Source organism: Eufriesea mexicana, unplaced genomic scaffold, assembly GCF_001483705.2.
Source record: "Eufriesea mexicana isolate 0111107269 unplaced genomic scaffold, ASM148370v2 scaffold2119, whole genome shotgun sequence".
In the NCBI taxonomy this organism is placed as follows: Eukaryota; Metazoa; Arthropoda; class Insecta; order Hymenoptera; family Apidae; genus Eufriesea; species Eufriesea mexicana.
The window spans coordinates 860,792-882,528 of record NW_016910196.1 but is presented as its reverse complement, the minus strand read 5'-3'; the positions used below and the strand labels follow the sequence as shown (position 1 = coordinate 882,528).

At 51.9% G+C, this 21,737-nt stretch overlaps 1 protein-coding gene across 1 annotated transcript in view; it reads right to left on the bottom strand.

Annotated features, from left to right (window-relative positions):
* sv (paired box protein shaven) overlaps positions 1 to 21,737 on the bottom strand; it is a 125,125-nt gene that overhangs the window by 29,383 nt on the left and 74,005 nt on the right. The window contains exon 3 of the mRNA XM_017903103.1: positions 250 to 415. Coding sequence (XP_017758592.1) covers positions 250 to 415 — 166 coding nt within the window. The remainder of the gene's footprint in view (positions 1 to 249; positions 416 to 21,737) is intronic.

The window sequence follows — 21,737 nt, the reverse complement described above, 5'->3', positions numbered from 1 at the left end:
GGTTCGCGGAACGCGTTCCTCCAGCACTCGCGACACCTATTCCGCCATGCATCAGCCATTGGACCGATCACAGCGAATCATACACCGACGCAGTCACGGAGGATGAACGAATCGATGGAGGAAATCGTCGAAGCGCCAAACGAGGGTAGAGCAAAAAGCGAGGCTGTTGCCGTCGGGACACCACGGGGGCTGCGGTTGTAACGGATACGACGGGGGCCTGGATGGCGCCGGAACGGTGTCGGTACTCACCTCGACAGTATCTTGGATACACAGCCGTGAGATACCCTGAGTTGTCTGGAAATGTCGCACGGTCGGACGCCGCTGTGCGCTAGCTCGACGATCCTCTGCCTGACTACATCCGGTAGGGGCCTTCCGTTCACGAAGACGCCGCCGAGCTGGTTAACTCCGCCGTGGCCTGGAAAATGGAAATCGATAATGCATTAGCCGAGAGGGTACCGTTCCACCGAGCGTCGGGGCCGAGCTTCCGCGACCGGAGAACGATCCCGCGATTACCTTCTCGATATCGGACAGAATTTTCGATCTTTCGAGTCTATATGTTCCCTGTGCCCTGCAGGATGGACCGTTAGTGCCTCCCATTTATTTTGTCCGGCTCTGGCCACGCGAAACCAACCGTTTTCGAACGTGAGATTATAGAGGGTGCCTGGGAAGGGGGTAGAATAATTCGGGGACGAATTATATTCATTAAGCGAGGCATAAGTGTCTTCGTACAGGTCCATTTCGTCTGTGGACGTTAGATTTGTAGGCGAAGAGTTACCACACGGATTGGATTATAACACAACGTTTCTTTCTTGGGAAGATTCGAGATTTATTTTATCTCGTTTGCTTCGACGCGAATACGGGTATAATAAATTCGGCCCTGTCTCAATTATTTCGAGATCCACGATGTAATTCATCGTCTAACTCGCTCGGATATATTGTTCTCTCCCCTAATTCCCCATTCTAAGAAGTGCATTTGCTGATAATGGAAGCAACGTGTTCCAGATCATTCGATTTCCCGCCCTACGCGCCGCTGTTCGCTCTCCTCGCGAGACGACTTTATTTTCGCGCATTACAGCTCGCCTAACGCGATAACTTCGACCTAATATCGTAATGGAGGGTCCTGGACCGCGACATATGTCCCCGCGTACGTGCCAGTGCACCGATGATTCGATGATCGTTGTTTCTAACCCCCAACGCCTGCCAGCCTGTTCGATTTCGACGACAGTCACGCGACTCATCCCCGCGTTGTGCCGATTCTTTTCGCCTGGTCCATCGACTTCTTCTGGCAACGCGTTAATGCAGATCGAACCGAGTTGGTCGAGGGAAGAAAATAGACGATGACCGACGTTCGATTTAACGTGCTCCAGTAACGCAACCGAGTATAACAAGCCCGATACGAATCTTCTGGTAATCGTGTCCGTGGCGGACAGGACTATTCTACTAGAAAATTAATTCCAGATTCGTCCCGCGACGGTTCAGCTTTCGCGAAACACGGACGATTCGATCCGATTCCTCGGAGCAGATATAATTCGCTCGTATTTCACGCGTGAAGATCGACTTCCGGATAACGTCGAAAAATAAGCACTCCGGAAGGGACGATTTAGAGAACACGTATCCCTTCCGTACGAGCCACGAAAGATCGTATCCTTGGCTATTTTATGTGTAATAAACTAGCTCGGAACACGAAACGTATAGTTCCACCCTCGACAGCGAGAGCTCATCACCGACAACCTCCGAGATCCAATAATTCCCTACGATTCTACGCTTCGAACACCTTCTCTGCTCCGGAGAACGATAAAATTATCGGTTTCGCTTTCGGACGAACCGAAGCTCCGTCGAATCTTCTAACGAGGATCTCCGCGAAACCTCGGCATCCTCGCGAAGTTCGCGCGCGTTCGCGCAGCCAAACAATCGCGGCTAATTACCCCGATGACCAGCCATTTCGATGAGAAGCATCATTGTTGCCGGAACGAGGTACGCCGCGACGCGTGAACCACCGATTCGCTCCTTTTTTCTCCTCTCCCACGACCGATACCGCTGGGCGATATCGCTGGGTGATCTCCACGTAGGAAGACAATGAGGGATCCGCGATCATTACTAGAAACGATACGCGTTTTCCGGTCGCAAATCAATTCGCTCTCGCGTTTATGGTCGCATCCCCGCGGCGCGCCGGTAGTCAGGGGGATATCGCTGGAATCATGGTGGCGGTGGCACGGGCAAAAGCACCATGACCACCCTACGCGGCGCACACACGCCGTCACGCCTGCTGACCACAACTATACGAGGGCCCTGGATTCGGAGCCGTGGACCACCCCCGGAGGCCGAATCCAGGACTACCAGTGCTACGAATTGTCGTGCCGTTGCTCTCGCAGCCACCGCGTCACCGAGGCTTATTATTGTCCCCGGGCTGCGTCGCGTTTCTAGCCCGAATCTCCGGCTACGGTGTCGGTGTGCTGCCTCGTTTCGTTAACGTTGCGAGAGTGCTCGTTAACTTTGCCTTTCTTCGCGAATTTTTCTCCCCGAGGCTCGCGAGAGCGAAGGGCAGGTGTTTAGGATATCCTTTGCTTCTCGTTTCGCTGAACACTCGCTCCTGGCGTTCTTTAATCCAACAGATGGAAAGGAAAGAAGCAGCGTAAGACGTTATTGGAATATAACTGTCGAGCTTGGATTTGCTCGGGCATTTTAGGTGCAGAACCTCGTTACTCCGTTCAGGCGAATAACGCGGTGGAAAATGCGAGATTTCGTGCGACTAACCGAGTACCTCGAATGAAGTAGGAAGAAACGGTAAAAGGCAACGAAGTCTTCCGTCATCCCTGATCCGAAACAATATTTTCTAGCCTCGTTATTGCGAGCGCCGTTCTTATTATCCGGGCCAGCATCTTTCACACTTGGAAAGAGCCGTCAAACTTTCTCACAGCGGGCTGACGCGCGCGACAAACTCCTCCGTTGGCGAATTAATCGAACGTTTATCGTCGTTTCGACTCGGTAGCGGAGAAAGTCGGTCCGTTTCCTAATTCCATCGCGATTTCAGCCGGTGGCAAGAACGACGATGCAAAGCGAGCTGACCTGGCTGCTTGGCGGAGTGATGCGTACCGCTTCCTCTCCGCCGCGCTTCTCGTTCGCCAGCTATTGACACGTCCGCCATTCTAGATCCAACGAGCAGGCGTGAAACGGGCGTATCGTTGCATCTTCACGGTTTATTTCTACCCGACGCGAACTGTCCGAATCGCGGACTTACGACGCGACCAGATCAAGATACACCGGCCATTGGCAATTAGACACCCTTGCTGATTGGTTAATCGCGTCGTTCGAGCGGAACCGCGCGAGACGAATGAATTCAACGACGATGTTCGATCTGGTTTACGGGGAGAGATATCCGCGGGTCCCGAGGATCCAACGGGGTAGAGACGAACTGAGAGACACGTCGCGATAGGTGCGCGCGCGAGCGAGTAGCATCGGAAGAACCGTGTGCACGATATAGATCCCCAAGCTCGGTCACACGATATTTCTCCAGCAGCTTTGTTCCTGTATTACATTACTGGCCTGGCGTTACGTATTGCCAGCGCGCGCTGCAAGCAAGCTAGACTTTATTACTCGGTGGCTTGAAAAATTGCTTGGAAAAGTGCGGCCCGGTGCTCTTATTTTTCAGAAAATCCGCGGAATCGTCGAACGGCGAGCGTTGGAGCTAACAGCTGGCAGTTGCGCGAAAAGTTGCCATTAAATCCTCGGAAGATCGATTCTTTACGATCCACGGATCCGGGTGCGCGATCGAGGAAGCAAAGGATGTCGCGTAAACAAAAATGGCGGTCCGTTCGGCCGGCTCGCGACAATTCTTCCGCCGCTGAAACGCGCTGCGAATTCCGCTGCAATTACACGGATAATTTTGCCCGTTCAATGAAAGGGATTGGCGGACTGGTCGCGGAACGATTCAGCTGCGATGCGTGCACGTTGACCGCGCCGTTCTTGTTAATGTTTCATAATTATTATCATGCCATTAGTTCGAACGGAACCGGCGGACGGCCGCGGCCGCGCCGCTTCCAAACGCGGCGCCCGTGGTTACCTAATTAATACGTTTCGGCCGGCAATTCGATGGAAACGCGATCGGGAATCTCGATCACGCTCTTTTCTCTTCTCTCTTTTTCCATACCGTCACCGGCGTATCGCACCGCTCGATCGTTCCTCCGACTCGGCTTCTTTTTCCGCCACTCGCCGTACACTTTTCCTTCTTCACGCGCGATTACGCCGGACACGCTTCCAAAGTCGTTTAGATTCTCGCTTTCGATCACTCCTTACCGCACACACTGCGGAAGCGTGCAACACGGTTCCGCGATTCGACCCGGTTTAACCCCCTTTTTTCCTCTGCATTTACCCGCGATCGGCTCGATTTGAATTTCTCCGCGGACGGAAAAAGCCGACGTCTCGCCCGATCGACGGAAAGAAAGCGAGAGAAAACGAGAGTACGGTGGATCTCGAGATCCGTGGCCGCCATTTTTCCACTTCCTTTCCTACTTTTTACCCCCCCCCGGCAAATCGCGGCATTTTCGTTTCCAGTCGCACGCAGCGCGAGGTTTCACCTGGAATTTAGGCAAACGAGGAATGGACGGTATGACGCGATAGGAGAGAGCCGAATGGTTCTCGTTTTACTGGCCTGGCGTTACGTATTGCCAGCGCGCGCTGCAAGCAAGCTAGACTTTATTACTCGGTGGCTTGAAAAATTGCTTGGAAAAGTGCGGCCCGGTGCTCTTATTTTTCAGAAAATCCGCGGAATCGTCGAACGGCGAGCGTTGGAGCTAACAGCTGGCAGTTGCGCGAAAAGTTGCCATTAAATCCTCGGAAGATCGATTCTTTACGATCCACGGATCCGGGTGCGCGATCGAGGAAGCAAAGGATGTCGCGTAAACAAAAATGGCGGTCCGTTCGGCCGGCTCGCGACAATTCTTCCGCCGCTGAAACGCGCTGCGAATTCCGCTGCAATTACACGGATAATTTTGCCCGTTCAATGAAAGGGATTGGCGGACTGGTCGCGGAACGATTCAGCTGCGATGCGTGCACGTTGACCGCGCCGTTCTTGTTAATGTTTCATAATTATTATCATGCCATTAGTTCGAACGGAACCGGCGGACGGCCGCGGCCGCGCCGCTTCCAAACGCGGCGCCCGTGGTTACCTAATTAATACGTTTCGGCCGGCAATTCGATGGAAACGCGATCGGGAATCTCGATCACGCTCTTTTCTCTTCTCTCTTTTTCCATACCGTCACCGGCGTATCGCACCGCTCGATCGTTCCTCCGACTCGGCTTCTTTTTCCGCCACTCGCCGTACACTTTTCCTTCTTCACGCGCGATTACGCCGGACACGCTTCCAAAGTCGTTTAGATTCTCGCTTTCGATCACTCCTTACCGCACACACTGCGGAAGCGTGCAACACGGTTCCGCGATTCGACCCGGTTTAACCCCCTTTTTTCCTCTGCATTTACCCGCGATCGGCTCGATTTGAATTTCTCCGCGGACGGAAAAAGCCGACGTCTCGCCCGATCGACGGAAAGAAAGCGAGAGAAAACGAGAGTACGGTGGATCTCGAGATCCGTGGCCGCCATTTTTCCACTTCCTTTCCTACTTTTTACCCCCCCCCGGCAAATCGCGGCATTTTCGTTTCCAGTCGCACGCAGCGCGAGGTTTCACCTGGAATTTAGGCAAACGAGGAATGGACGGTATGACGCGATAGGAGAGAGCCGAATGGTTCTCGTGAATGGTTCCTACGCGGTTCGAGCACTGCGACGATTGCGGTTTCGTTTTTTACCGGCCATGGTACCGCTACCGATCGAACGGACCGAACGAAGGTCGTCGGATTTCTTGTTCTCGCACTCTCGTTTGCTCGACGACGATGCAGATTTGTCGCCGAGCGGATCCGATCGGATCGTCGCTCGACTTTCCTGCCGCTATTCCACGGACCGCTTCATCGGACAGAAAACCCCGGGAGAAATCGATTTTTACGCTCCCGAGTTCGCTCTCACGATCGGAGGAAAACGGTCCATTGTTTCTCCTTTCCCCCCCGCCCCGGATTTAAGTTATTCCGAAGAAAAAAGAAGTCTCCACTGTCTCTTCCTACTCTACGCTTATTAAATTGCAAAAACCGGGTATCGAGACGGGAATCCTCCGAGCTAGTTCGCGGAAAAGGAGCATCTACTTCGCGTTCCAAACCTGGACACATCTGCCTAATTATACCTGGTAACACATCACGGTTCGACGAAGATCGAGTAATTATTATCCGCCAATTACGCGAGAATGACTCGTGGTAGAGGTACGAAAAATTTCTGCGAAAGTCCATCGAGACGGAAAGAAAGCGATAAATAAATCAAAACGAAGTACTATTTACTCGTAATGGCTATAACCAAGGCGAAAAGAACGAAATATGCGAAATATGGCGTCGTAAAGAACGGAACCGAAGCGGGGAGCAGACGCGATTAATGGGAGAAATAATCCAAGAAGATTGGGGGTGTTGTCAGCTTACAGGTGTAGTATTCCATCATATTCTGATTGTAACGATAGGCGGTGCTGAGGTCCATCGCGGCCCCTCAGTAGCCGACGGCCGTCGGCTGTGGGAATCCAGGTGGTTCCTGCCGCCGCTCGTGGATTTCGCGTGTAACGTGTGAAACGCGTGCAAAGGACGGTCGGTCCTATTGACCACCGACGATGACGTCTCTTGCACGATTCCAGAGGCGATGTCTCTCGTCTCCTTTTTTACGACAGCCACTCGGGCTAGTCTATGGCGCGGCGGTACAATGACCGTCATCAGGAGCGTCTTTGTGCCGGACGACGGGTGGCTTCGACGAGCACCCGGTCGGCCGTCGCTTCATCTTCGTGAATCGGGAGCTGAATCCTCGTCGCCGGCTAGAACTCTGTCTATCGGGACACCTATTGCCTCTGACGGTTCTTCTCACAGCACTCACGACATCACTCAACTGCACACTCGCGCGCTGTCCACAATGACGGTCCTGTGGACGAGTCCTCGAGAGGGTTTCCAGGTCTCTTCATCCTCGTATCGTTTGTCAAACGCGATGACTTCTCGGAACCAACTACGCGAAAGAGTTAGGGATGTTCTCGGTGTCGATTTTAGAGGATCGGTCGCGATTCACGGGGTTGCAAAGTGTTCGTCGATACGATGTTTACTCGAGGAACGATCAGTTTCGTCACTGTACACTGTTCTTCGTCGAAAGCACAGTTTCCACTTCACCGCATCCAAAGAAATTTCACTCGAGATCCCATCGATGTTCACTTATAGACGTAACCGCGTTTAGATCATGATTATCCTGTTCCCTCTTCGCGAAGGCTAACAGTTGGAGGAAACGATGCTACCATACTCCGTCCATCGTCGTCATCCACGATTTCCGATGGAAAAGCAAAATCCGAGGTCGTGGAGGATTATCCACGGGCGAAACTGAGATTTAAAAGGATACTCGACGTTGGTCCGACACTCGCAAACGACTGTCCCTGCGGCCAGTGAGGGGGCTGGAGCGTCCTGGGCCCGAAATAGGCAAAAAGGTTCTCGGTCACGTCCGACTCTCGTTATCGTTATCAGCCGCGGTGACACGGTGGCTGGACCCCAAAAAGCGGCACGATCGTGCGGGTAACAACGACGTGAAAGCACGAACGAGGCTTCTGGCGACGGGCACACGTGACTTCGCCAAGCTTTTCGACCCCCGCCTCTATCTACGAGCTTTCATCCCCACGCGGCTCGCAACCCCGCCTTTTGCATCCCTCGATCAGCATCCAGCCAGGAGGTTCCGCGCGTCCATTGGCCGGGCCAGGATCACGTGGAGGTTTGGTGGGGCGTCTCTGTGACGCGGGGTTTCTACGGAAACGGCGGCAGCGTCGCGCGGGATAACGTCGTTATTGGCATCCACCGCGGAGGGACGGAGACCGGCCGGCGGCTAGAGGAAGAGGCCGAACCGGGATGGAAGAGGCAAAGGTTGCGAAATAAACGTTCGCCGGCTGGTCTACCGCCAACAGTCCCACGCGAAATCACGCGGCGCACACCCCCGTGAGCACTGCTTATTCATGAGCCTGTCCCTCTCCGGGAGGTTCTACCTTGCTCTCCTTGGATACGATGTCTCGCCTTATCGATTTTATTTATTTAAGAGTTTCCCTTTGTCGCTCCACTTCTTCCGAAACACACGCCCGCGCTCCGTCACTGTTCGACCACTTTGTCTCCGCGCTTTTTTCACGTCCCGACCCCCGCACCGGGCTCACCCTCTCGATCCTCGATCGAACCAGATCCAGCAAACTGCCTTCCACTTGCTCCTCCGCTTCGCGTTACCTCTCCGCGCTCTCTTCCTATCCGCTCGTTACGGAAACGATTATTGCCGCGATGCGTCACGTCGAATAGTATTTTCGCGTTTACGTAAAGATCCAGAGGGACATCGTCGAACGCGCTATCCGGAGAACACCTATGATCCCAAGCGCGTCTGCTCCTTTCCCGATGGCGCAGCACCGAATGCGCCAGGCGTATCGCACTCTCGCGCGGTTAATTACGAGACTGATTACGTAGCCTCGGACAAAACACGTCCAGGACACTGTCCACGGTCCGTGGAGGAGCGCAAAAGGTGCATGAGGGAGGAAAGGGCTAGGAATCCGCAAGTTACGCGTGTCACGGGGTGGGGAGGGGCAGTAGGTGGGGACGATATACTGGTTTACAAACTGCGCCGCGCTCCCCCGCGCCTTCGGATACTTTTCCTTGGGAACTTGCATACCGGTGTGGTGTAACATTTACGGTAATCTATAGATGCTTATTCGCCGGAAGAAACTTATCACTTTTATGCAGCCCATAACTCGAAAGTTAGGCAATGCGCGATGCATTCCGATTACCCTTCAGCGGGGCCGAATTACTCATCCCTGGCCCGCCGATTTTTGCGATCGCCGTACCCCGAGTTATTGCGATCGCGGTACGCGGCCAAACTTTTCGCGAGTATGCGCTCCGCGATTTATGGAGAGAGGGGTTTGACCGCGATCCAGATCGGCGAAAAAATCACCGTCCAGGGACGTTACGGGAAACTTTTCGATGGACCGTCTCTGTTCTACGGTAGACACTTGGTCCACTTGCCCGTTTTCTTCCGTTTGACCCCCTCGTAATATAGGATCGCGTCCGTGGCCACGGACCGTGGGGCTCGGCTACGCGTCGAGAGCGGATCTTATTCGGGGATCACCGGGTAGGGACATAGTAGGATGGAATTTGGTGATTTTCCGATTTAGATAGCCGGTGATCAATGGCTGGCACTTTAATATGACTCGGTCAGAAAGGGAACGATCCGTTATGTCTTTCCCTCGCGGTCTTCATTTGTAACGAAGTTTAATTTTAACTCCGACTCGAGTTTCCTCTTACAACACGGCAGACTAGCGAGTACAAATTGCGTATAATATATCAACATCTCGCATCCGACACCGTGTTATGGCAATAAGTAGCCGATACTAATACGCGTAATCATGGGAGGAATCGCGCGGACAGAGGGCACAACGACGCGGGCCCTCGAGCTCGACCCTGGAACGTGGTGGTCGTTGTGCCTGGCGAAACGAGGACCCCGCAGGTGGCACTAAAATTCAAAAAATCCTATCGTCTGCGTAAATGGTGCATGAAACAGGCACGATTCGCAGCCGGGTGCAAAAAGTGTATCGAGATCCGTGGAAAGAAGCTCGATAGCCCCTACCAGCTCGAGCAAAGGGGTGAGAAGAGGTGGACGCCGACGGGGGCCCCCCACCTATCTAAAATGTTAGCGCTCTGGGAAGGTCTGGCCTGGTGTTCGGAGCGACTCGGATCAGCCGGAAGGTGCGGTCAGCCATCGGCGTCGGTGGGACCGCCGCTGGGCCGCGAATCTCACAAGGGTCCGGTTTACATTCGAGTGCGTTCTTTCGTGACTCCTTTCTTCGTTTCATTCCTACGTTCCGACTGGGACGCCCGTTCCTCCTCCGCCTCGTCCGTTTCGTTCGCAGACACAGGCCTCCTCTCGACATTAGATACGTGAGATCGGGAAACGCGCCTCCTGTCGAACGCGATGTCGTTGCGTAACCGGCCTCTACCTGACACTCCACGTAGCCGCCGGGGATCCCGTAATTTCCTAGCCGGCCGATTCTGCGTTTTCGATTGTCCGACGTGGCGGGATCGATTGCACGCGGACACCGCATCCTGTTACCACGGCTACTTTTTAACCTTCGTCCGATCGACATTGTTGCACGACGAAGAGATCGCGTTCGCGTCGCGCGGATTTTGTAGAATCAGAAACCGGGTGATGGTCCGGATTTCGATCCGAGGGTGGCTCTGCTACGCGGAAGTAGAGTTCGCGAAACCTTATCCGAGATAAATGTCTATCTACGTCTATAATTTTACTTTAACTTTTCACCTCGTAATGGCAAGTTTCTCGATCCGCGGAACCTACAACGTAGGGTTCGTAACTCGTCTAAACGTTATGAAACTTTATACCGAGTGTAATTTTTCGAGAGAAACTGTACAAATGGAACGTTCAGAGTCAACCCGTGATACGCGTCTTTGTTCGAATATTTATTTTAACGTACGTCTAGCTAGGGCAAAGGTTTGCCCCATTGCAGTTGCCTCCAATTACGAGAAGATCCGTCGCAATCCTGGCTAAATCTGCCTAAACCAGAGCTAAACAAGTCCATCATCCGATTCCCCGTATCACACGGTCGATTCTTCCCCTAACAACGAGCCCCTCGGAAGAATCCTTGGTTCACCTGCCTCGTGATCCCCGGGAACAAAGGCCGGGCCGCGGCACGGGGATCCATTCGTCATTATCGCGTCGGGCGACCTAATCTCTGGAGGATCTCTCGAGATTACGCTTTGGCATATCATTTGCCTGAACGAACGACCGGCTCGGGCCGCGTTGACGGGCAATATGTCCTCTACATGAGTGCACCGGCACTCCACGCGAGACACATTCGAATTTGGGGGACCCGTGGACTCGGAGCCGTAGCTTCGAGCTGGATACAGCGTTCGAAGCGTGCAAGCGTTGTGGTGGTTGTGCAGCACTGTCGGAGGGCAGATGCAGATGAGCTCGCTGCTCCGGGTGCATCGATCATTGGGGTAACGGGGCTGAGTCGTGCTCCTGGTGGATGGCTAATCAGTGGCTAGACGGCCCACCGTCCTTCCTAATCCGTCGCATAACCGCTGTATCAATCCGATTCATCATAGGAAAGACGACGAAGGGTCTCGAGCTCGATGACCTGGATAACATCGATGCGCGAAAATTCGATTTTAATTTTACATTCCGCGTCTCTTCCCGCGACGTTGACGCACTCGAGACACGTGGATATAGGGGTCATCGTGGAAATCGCTCGACCGAGATTCCTAGGTTCTCGGATCAGCTCGTACCTGTGCTACTTTAAATCACGGAATGCAAAGGACGCGAAATCAAATCGGTGGGAGAGGTTGATCCGTGACCGGGAATTTCATTAGCCGCTTCGATCAGAGTCCCCGAAACGTCGCGGTGCTTTCGCGAGAATTATTTTTCTGTTTGCCGTCGCGCTGCCGGGGATAATGGGTCTCCGATGAGAATCTCGTTCGCGGCAAAAACGGTGCATCCGAACGAGCAGGGAGAAGAGGAGAGGGAAGAAATGGAAGAAAAAGCATGAAAGGGGAGGGGAAAAAGGAGAAAAGGAAGGAAGAAAAGCGGAGGAAAAAGCGCCGGACGAATTTATCCCCCTGTTGGCTCGCCGCTCTCGAAACCGCAAAAACCCGGAGAGCTCTTCGCGAGAGATCGTCCCACGGAATTCGGTGACTATTCCGCAAAAGATTAACCCCTAACCGTATTACCGTGGCGTGACAGAGAGGGAGGCGGCGGGGTGGGGCGGGCGATAACTTACGAGATTTGATGTAAATAGCACACTTACTTATTCGCCAGTGTCGCGCGGCACAAGTTAAAAATACGGAGGCCAAGGTGAGGGATGCCGAGAGATGGAGAGCGAAAAAGTAGATGGGGAAAAGGAAGGAGAGATCCGCGACGGAGGAGAGAAAGAGGGAGACAGAGAGGAAGTGACTTTTTTGCGTAATGAAAGCAATCAATTCAAGTCCCTGGCTGCAGCGTTCTCCTCTGGTAAGGGAGAGTCGTGCTCCAGCTTCGTTCCTTCTCTATCGTTTCCCGCTCTTCTCCCTGTCTCGCTCCCTCTCCTCCTCTCTCTTTCTCTCTCGCGGCGATCCTCGGGTAAGGGCGGAAAAAAAGCTCGGGTAGGGGTAGTAACTCAGTCTCGCCTTGCCGTGCCACCCTCTTTCTCGCCGCCCTAACAGTGGCCGGACCACTTTTGTAGTCATCATAAAATGCCCTGCTTTCAAGTTCCGACGATTGCTACTCTTTTTTCCCTCTCCCTCCTTTCTCTACCCCGTCCTTCTCGCTCTGACCCTCTCATTCGAGGGTAGTGCGGCGGTAGGAAATAACGAAGTGGTGAGTTCAGGAGGAGCCGAGGGTTCGGAGGGATTCGAAGGGAGGTGGAACAGGTTAATCCCGAGTATTTTCCAGCAGGGGGTTACGAGTACCCGGGCCGGGCGAAAGTCCCGGGGGTTGCCGGGGGTGGTGCTGGGTACCTCTTTAAAACAGCACTAAAGTATCGTTAATCTTGGAAGGAGAGGCTCTTACTTTCGCCGGGACAAACTAGTTAGACACATCCGCTTGATACAAAAATAAATTGCGATTCGCCGCGATGCGTCTTGCCGTCCTGCCCTCGAGGCCGCGCCCTGCCGCGATCATCTTTCTCGAAACGAGATCGGGAAGACGAGTAATTGGAATTTCGACGAGGAAACGCATCGGCGGGAAATCGCGCGAAATATCTGGCAAATGTTACGAGAATGGAATCTCCCGATGATAAACGAAGTGCCGTGGTTCCCGCGAGAAATGCTAAATGTCAAACACACGACCCTCCCCCGTCCCCAGGAGAGCTAAAGGCCACAGCATCATAATACGATTACTCGTTGTCCGTCATCCCCTTGTTTAGAAGCGACTATCGCGCGCGGATTTACTACAGACTCGACGATAAAACAATTCGAGTCTCTTCTGACCGGCCCCTGCGACGGGGATCGCCGGGTTCAATTAAATCGAAAGATATGACGAGGCACGTTTAATTAACCTGCCACCACGAGTCCATGGAAATCATCGATGATATCGGTGGCCGATTAGACCGAATACCGTGTTGAATCGGCGCTAGGCCGTGATTGCTCGACGATAGAGAGGAGAGTAATAATCTCGCGCAGGTTTGACCGACTGTGGAGAATTCGAATGACTGATTTCTCCGACTATGTAGCCTATCGAGACGATTAGGTAATCAATTGCTCAATATTGCGTAAATAAATAGCTGGGAAATAAACTTACTATAGACTGCAACCGGCCATTGAACGACCTGCTCGTTGATTTCATGCTGGATAAGACAGCCATTGTTCCACGTTTCGATCACGTCTATTATCACGTTCATCGTCGTATTATGTTTAAAAACAGTCCGTCAATTTCCGATAAAATGGTAAAAAGGGTGACTAGTTTACGACGGTTCGATCGTTCACGTAGACTGCTCTTTCTTTCTACTCGAGGAGAGATCGTCCGTCGCTTGATTCGCGAGACTACCTGGTTATTCAATGAATCGCCGAGTTTCGGCATTCAGTGATAATATTTACTATTTACGGGCGTGCCTTTCGCGCGACCGAAATTTCTTGACAGCCGTGCCAGTAGAGTACTAGTGTTGGTCAATAAACCATCTCGGATTAATCGGGATCTCGATCGTCGCGCGAAACAGATGTAGTACCATTTCGACGCTCGTCTTTCGAGATTTGAAACTCGTTTAAAAATTGGTAAAAATTAGTAAAAATGGTTTAATAAACGGAGATACACGACGGGAAAAATGGCATTTCGTCGATGGTTATTCGATAATCTCGGTACACAGGTGTGATAGATATTAATTAGAGCGTTCGTCGATCACATCGTGACACGATTCTTTCTGCTTCTCCGTTTTCTATTAACACCGATTCGTAGTCGTTACCTCCGGCACGCATCGTTGACAAACCGAGGTATACAAATCCGTCAGGAGGAAGGAACGAACGGGAATAGCGAAGCCGGTGAATCCACGAGGTCCTCGGATCTAACAGCTCGTCTATTCGTCCATAAAAGTACTTTGGTTCCTCGAGGGATGGCTACTATCGCAGCAGGAGCAGGGATCGATAGCTTTTAAAATGTTTTGGCAAATCGCGGTGGCCACCCCCGAATAGAGGAGTATCGCGATGGAACATTAGGAGGGATATATTTGGCCGATGTAGCAATAATTTCCATGCATATATACACGTAGGTGGTGCAGTGACGGCACATAGATCACAAGGGCTCGCCGACACGCGACAGCACGTGCTCCCAGCGACCGCTTTTCTCTCTCTCTCTCTTCCCTGCCCCGCTGACCCCACCCTCGCCGGACCACCACGTGTCTGTGCACTTAGGGTGAACTTCATGAGCTTTCCATCCACCGCAAACGACAAACCACTCGAGTGGATCCCCCTTGAGCTCGAATGTGGCATAACCCTTCTTTCACCCATTACCCTAACGCTATTCATGCTTAATACAACGAATCTCCGGGATTTGTCAGAGATTCGCGGAAGCTACGAGTGCCGGTAGGTGCCCAAAATTGAACTCCTCAGTTTTCTCGAATTTCCTCGAATTTCCTCGGTTCGATATATCGCGTCGTTGGAAGACAATTTTCCCGTTTCTTCGCGATGCGTACGCGAAATATGCGAGTATCAGAAGTATCATCGACGGGATTATTCGCGAACCGAGTGGATAGGTTAATTACCATCGGGACACCCCCGCGGAAGATTGATATTCGATCGAAGGCGAGGGGACGGGAACGTGGACCAGTTCGCCCTCGGGAGAGGAGACCCTGCAAGGATTTCTTTTTGCGTCCGAAGGTGGTGATGCGGCGGTGAATAAGGGTGGGCGGTGTGCCTCCAGGGGGTTTAACCCGGGGGTTGGTGCATATTTCACGGTCGGTGGTCCCATCTCGCGGAGACAATCTGAACCAGCGCGGATACATCATCGCGTGACGCCACGTAATAACCTCTTGGGCCACGGCGACCGCCTTTCAAAACCCTCTTATTTATTCATCTCACCTCGTGCTCGCTCTGTCACGCCAGCCCCTCTGAACCGAGCCGGTCTCTCCGTCGCGATTACGCAAAGCTCGGAAGCCAGGGAAAAAGAAGCTGCGAGAAATCCATCTCTGGACTATGTGATCGATGCGTCGTAATTTGCGAATTCATCGCGAACGCGAAGATAATTAAATAGAGATTTTTCCGATACCCGAGCGCGTGTTCCCTGCCTTCTCCCTCTCTCGTAGTCCTCCTCTCTCGCGGATTATCTTGGCTAACCTGTGTACCCGGCGTTGCGTAAAATTCCCCCGGTCCCCGACGCCATATTTCAACGTTTCGTAAATTACGCTTGTTATTTCGCGAGAATGCAAACAACGGCGATTCTCGCGTTGTTGGCACGAGTAATTACCAGCCGGGGAGCCGGTCGAACGAAGAAAGCATCGATCAGCCGGAGGCTGGCTGGCACGGCGAGGCCAGGCATTCCTCGAATAGCGTCTAATCCATCAGCGAATTCGCGTATCGCTTACCGGGGTCGTCGCTTTTCTCTTTTTCCATCGGTGCGCGACATCCTAGTGCCACTTCGTCGCCAGATGTTGCCGCGTAAGTACGTCGACGAAGGATCTCGCGGCGAAAACGAACAGCGGAAAGCCGAACAGCCTACTTTTCACCCTGGCCGGTGTCGCGCCACCCTAGCGCCGCGCTTCCCAGAACTCCGCTAACGCCATCTCGCGCCTCCTCTTTTTCTTTCCTCCTCTCTCGCTACTGCCAGCGTTAAGTGTTCCTTTGAGTTAGTGGCGGATTTACAGGAACAAGATATTCGATAAATTTATGTGACCGGTAAAATGGCTCGTAATATTCAGACATTCGCTACGTTCCGGATCCCGAGATTGATACCACGGATGGGACGTGTTTGCGGATGCAAATTGAATCGTTCAATCCTTCATCCTTTAATCTCGTAACCACGGGATAATTCGCGTAATAACATTCCACGCTTATTTCGAACATTTAAAAGAGTAGTAAATCATCTGTCAATCTCGATCGATCAGCAAATTTTAAACAAAAGACATCACTCTTCTCGTTATTCTTCTGTTCCCAATCCTACAACCCTTCTGCCCTCTCGCAATTGCAATTTATCCCGAAAACTCGCGATACTTTTCACAACTTTGCCCCTGCAAGCAACCCTCCCTTAACGCTCGCCACCCTGATCCGTTTACACTTTTTCGTGGACCGCTAGAAGTAACAATCGGACGGGCAATTGTAAGAACGGAGGCGCGTCGAAATTAATGGGTAGGAAAGAAGGTATTTCTGTGCCGGGCGAGAAATATCGGCGGGCCGGGCCGCACGGCCCAGGCCGTTAAGATAATAATAATCTTACGAGCCCGAATCCTTCCGCACGAGACGACGCGTCGGGGACACGCGTATGTACGCGCGTGCGGCCCTCGCCCGTTGTCGACACACGTACTTGACTCTTCTCGTGTAACGCGGCCGGCAGAAAGGCTATTTGTCGGATGACAAACGAGCGGCGGGCTACGTGGGTGGCTTGGCCGCGCGCGGCAAATGGTGAGCACCGCTCCGTGTCGCCGCGCGCGCTCTCGTGTCGTTCGGTTTTCAGAATCGCGTCGCGAGCCACCGCCAGCCGAATCCTCCGTCGGGTTTTCCATCGGATTTTCCACCGGATCCTCCGCGGAGATCGCGCGGCACGCGAGCACGAGATCTCGGCCGGGATTTATTTCCGCGAATCGTCGCGCGGCCCGCGCGGACGGGGCGAGGGGAGCTGGAATCGCGCGATGATTTGTGGCCGCGAGTACCGCTGGCAAACAAGACCATCGATCGAGCGATCGGGCAAAGAGGAAGTCGGACGATTTCCATTTCCGCTCGGGATAATGATTTTCGGATCGACGCGTTTGGAGGAGGGGAGGATGTAACAGGAACGACGCTTTGTCTCGGCTAATCCGAGATCGCTCTTTCTCCACGCGAGCACGCGGTGGGAGATGAATGATAGATAGCCGGGGTAGATTGGAATCGTCTCGGACAGGTATTTCTGGCCGAGTTAATTCGTGACCACGGAGTCATTAAATGGAGGCTCGAGCGGCGAATCTCAGATTCCAGCGGCCGATTGCTCCGTTCCGTGTTAGCGCCGGTGTATTTTAGAACTCTTAATGCGAGGCTTATTAGAATCGGATTTTACAACGTTTAAGATATCGGCGACGCGTATCTTCTCGTCGATCGCGGAATAAGGTAAAAACGGTCTAAATTACAGAATCGTTTCGATTAAATCCTCTTCGCAGAATTGGAAATCGCCTTAACATCCGCGAATATACTGGAAGCCCAGCGCGTGTCCGTCAAACGCATTGAAAACGCTTTCGTTCCATCGCGAAGGAAATAAAAAAGGGAAGAAAAAAGCAACGAAACAGTGGAAACAATGAAAATCCCATCTACCCTTACCCCGGGGGTAGGTTCGAGTGCGCGCACGCACCCATGCGACCCGCGAGAAAAAACGGGTTACCCGCAGCGCGCTCGTTCCACCCCCGAATCGAAGAAACGAATCACCGCGTGGCCGTTGTTAAAGACGCGGGGCAGCGCAAATTCGGATTTGTTGCAGCGGCTAGGCGGCCAGTACCGTAGATCAGCGCCGGTATCATAGCTCAGGGCGGCTCACGTACAGAGCGAGTGGATGCATTTCGGTGGCCGGCAACGGTAACGCTCCGCGCGCGCACACACGCTCGCCGCGGCGCCTACGTGAGCGTACGTAAGTGCGTGTATATGTGGCTGGGAGGCACATAATGTCTAATGGGGGTGATTGTGCTCGCGCTCCGTGACGGATCAATCTGCCACCCCCTGCAACCCCCGTTCTCTGCTTCGAAGAGAGAGACCAAGGTATCGGGCCGAAGGGAGAGGAACAGCGGGACAGAGAGGCACGGAGACGGGGTTAACCCTTGGTCTAGCCCTTGGTAGCCGAAAGCCGGGCACGGACTCGCGTGGATAACGCGCCTATTCGTCATACCTAGCGAAGGGCTGGGGATTAGACGCAGGAAACGTTATTAATCGTCTCGCGTTCGCGGTCCAACCTCGCGTACCTCGGGTTCAGCCGTGGAATTTGCTTTCCCTTCGGTTAACCGACGTACGACGGCTCGGCGAACCCCGGGGGTGGGACCGTGGAAATCTTTTCGAAGGGTGATCTCGCGGTAATTAACCCCGTTACGGTGCGTTTCGCCTTAGCGAGACGACTCGCGTGTTAGTCGTGCACCGAGTAACCCTTGCGGTTTCCATTCCATTCCTTTTTCTCTCTCTCAGTTTCCGCCCTCTTTTTTCCCTCTCGTCGGGTACAGGGACGTGTTTGCTCGCGAGGAGATTCGACGTTTGACGCGGAAAGCGATCGGCTATCGTTTTCACCGTAGATACCGACGTGTACCGTATGCTCGAGCGAGCTATAAATAGTCGGTCGGTTATCGGCTTTGAAATACACACCGCCCGCGGGAAAAGCCATTTTAATTACCGGGCTGGACGCGGCCAATTCGCCGGCGACTTTCCGGCGTGCACGGGGGGGGCCCCCGATATCTCGGACACCCAACTAGTCGACCAGGAAACGCAATATTTCAGAACGCACGCAGAAACATTTATAAGCGTATCTGCGTAACCTGTTTCTCCGCACGGTTTCCAGGCTACGGTTCTGGAAGCGGGTTATACGGTGGAAGGTAACGAGGCGATCTCTCATATCGCGCCGCCCACGTGCGTCACGTTGACACAAACACGGCCATACGGTGTACGACCGATCGGTCTGGAAAACCGCGACGATCGCGGGACGATCGTTCCAGGACGCGACCAGCTATGGGCCGTTTAATCTCCCGCGTCTTGTTCCCGACGCTCCGTGTACGCCTCGGACACTTGGCAGGCCATTTAACAATACCCGGCTCCGTTAGGAGTGGCTCTTTCCTCGCTTTTTCGATGCATTCCCGATCCAGAGGGAGCCGAACTTCGTTTCTATCGAAGATATTTCTCTCTTCCAATCGATGTGTAAACGACAGCGTAGTCGCCATTTCGATTTTTCTGACATAGCACGGTTCAAATTTTGACTCGCCGAGGAACAATGCCCGAAATAATGGGACGAGAGATAAGGGCCAAGGTTGGATTATTCCGGTGGAAATATTAGGGAGCTATTCGCGGTAATAAATAAAAGATCGGCATAGTCGTTCGATTTCCTGCCCCTGGGACACGCGTAGATTATCGAGTGACGCAAACTGATTCGTAGCCTACAACGTACGTACCTAATTATGCTACTCCCGTGCGATTTAACGCCACGGAGATTTTACAATCGTCGGTGCCACGTTGTCAGCGATTGGCACACGTGTACCGTATATCGATATTAGCATCGTATTATAAATAACCGAAAATATCGCGGCAGGCTGATTCTAAATCACCGATACGACGCCATATCTAAATCTGTTTCACCTTTAACTTTACCATTGCCTACAACCCAGATACCGCTTGCCTACCATTCTGATTGGCCATATTTATCCAACATCCAAGTGCACCCGCGTTGCATATCTATACATCTAATACCACATTCTTTCCCAGTTTACGCATAACTTTCTAAGCGATCAGTGAAAGGACAGGATCGTTTACCATTGAAACACCATGCGGTTGTAGAAGGTTAAATAGCGATTGATCGCGCGGCCACGATTATGATCCCAACGATATTGCCCGGAAGAAAGCCTTCCATTCGTTCAGCGCCGTTTTATTTCGCCAGCTGTTATCCCGTGTTTATGTTTGTAAACGTACATCGATCCGTTTATTTCGCGCAATTCGCAATTGTTTATTCGCGATAAGATATCGTGAGTGGATGTTAATAGTCGAGACACGAAGGGTTGCGGATCGATTTGGAAGATTGATCGAGAGCGGACTTCCGGAACAAGCTGGGTTTCGTTCTTACCCACCGAGACCGGCAGCGACAAAAGGCACCGAGGTGTCGAGGCACAGATGGCAGCAGAAGGTTCTCGCTAAAGATGGGCGAGATCCTCGATCGCCTCTCGCATAGTACGCCATTTTTTATTTGCAAAAGTAGTCGATTTTCTTTTCAGCATCGTATTTTAATTTCGCATTACCTTCTCGAAAAAATTTATAACTATTTAATATTCCAAATATATTTAATATTCGCGTGAAAAGATACGAAAGTAGATTTCTTTCCGACGGGATATGGAAAATAGGTTAAATCTCTGATAAGGAAAATCAAAAGGTTATCGTTTGATTCGAAATCCAATGGCGAAGGTATTCTCTTTTATCGGAAGATAATAGAGAGGCAAGGTTACCAGAGATTCTCGATAGATTCTCAGTGAGAAAAATTGCTGGAACGTTACTCGGTTGTCCTCGTTTTTTAGCCCATCTACATGGACAGTAGAAGGCAAAACCGGTGGACTAATAGGAAAGATTAGTTATCGTGGCGCGTGATCTTAATAGATATCGTTTCAGGATATAAGCGTCGATCAGCGAATCTGGGGCATATTATTTATTCTTCGATTTGAAATAACTTACGCGACCGGCACTCGTAAAGTTTTCTCTGACAGAACCGTTTCCATATTTGTCATCGGTCGTAAACTCGACGCGAGATCGGTACGGATTGTCCGTGGACGGTTCAGCCGGGATATCGTAAACGTAAGATCGGACGTAGAAATCGTTAGGTTTCTCTCGATTCCGTGAAGGACGACCGTGGAGGACGGGAAAGATCCAGGCCGAGTTTCGTCGATCACGAAGGTCGCGGTAGCGTCGTGGAAAAATCGCGTTTCTGCACGTTCAGCGATCGGGTTTGTTAAGAACGATTCTAAGAACAGCGCTGAGCGATAATTGCGTGCACGATTTGCACGACTTTTTATCGATCTACCGGGCAATAATCGAGGCATCGTTTACTCCACGTGACCACCTTATAATTGCGTATGTAGTCCGCGAGTGCTTTCAATTCTCGGATTAATTCGAAATTTCACCGAGCAAACAGCCATTCGTAGAGTTGATCGTCGGTTGCTGGAATAAAATCGATTCCTATGATTAAAATCTCTTGTAATCGAGTTTCGTTTATTATTGCGTTATACGCGAACTTTTGCGGAACGCAACATTTAGAATGATTGACATTCGTCTTAATGAGAATATAACGCGTTTTCGATAATTACTTGTCCTTTTAAAAAGATCGAATTTTCCTTTCCCAGCTGTTGGAATTTTACTCCCGTCCTCTAGGTGCCGATTTTCTTATCGAACATTCTAAATGAACAAATATAGCGCGATATTGACAGTTACTTGTCATCTAGAATTTGTCTGTTTCTCCCCCAGTTACTGGAAACCTTACTTTCGCCCTCTAGGTGTCAATTTCCTTACCAAACATTCACAAACGAACAACTATAGCGCGATATTGCCGATTACTTGTCATTTAGAATACGTCTGTTTCTCCTCCAGCCACTGGAAACTTTACTCTCACCCTCTAGGCACTTATTTCCTTACCGAATATTCGAAACGAACAAATATAGCGCGATATTGACAATTACTTGTCACCTAGAACACGTCTGTTTCTCTTTCAACCACTGGAAAGCTTATTTTCATCCTCTAGGCACCCATTTGTTTACCAAATATTCGAAACGAACAAATATAG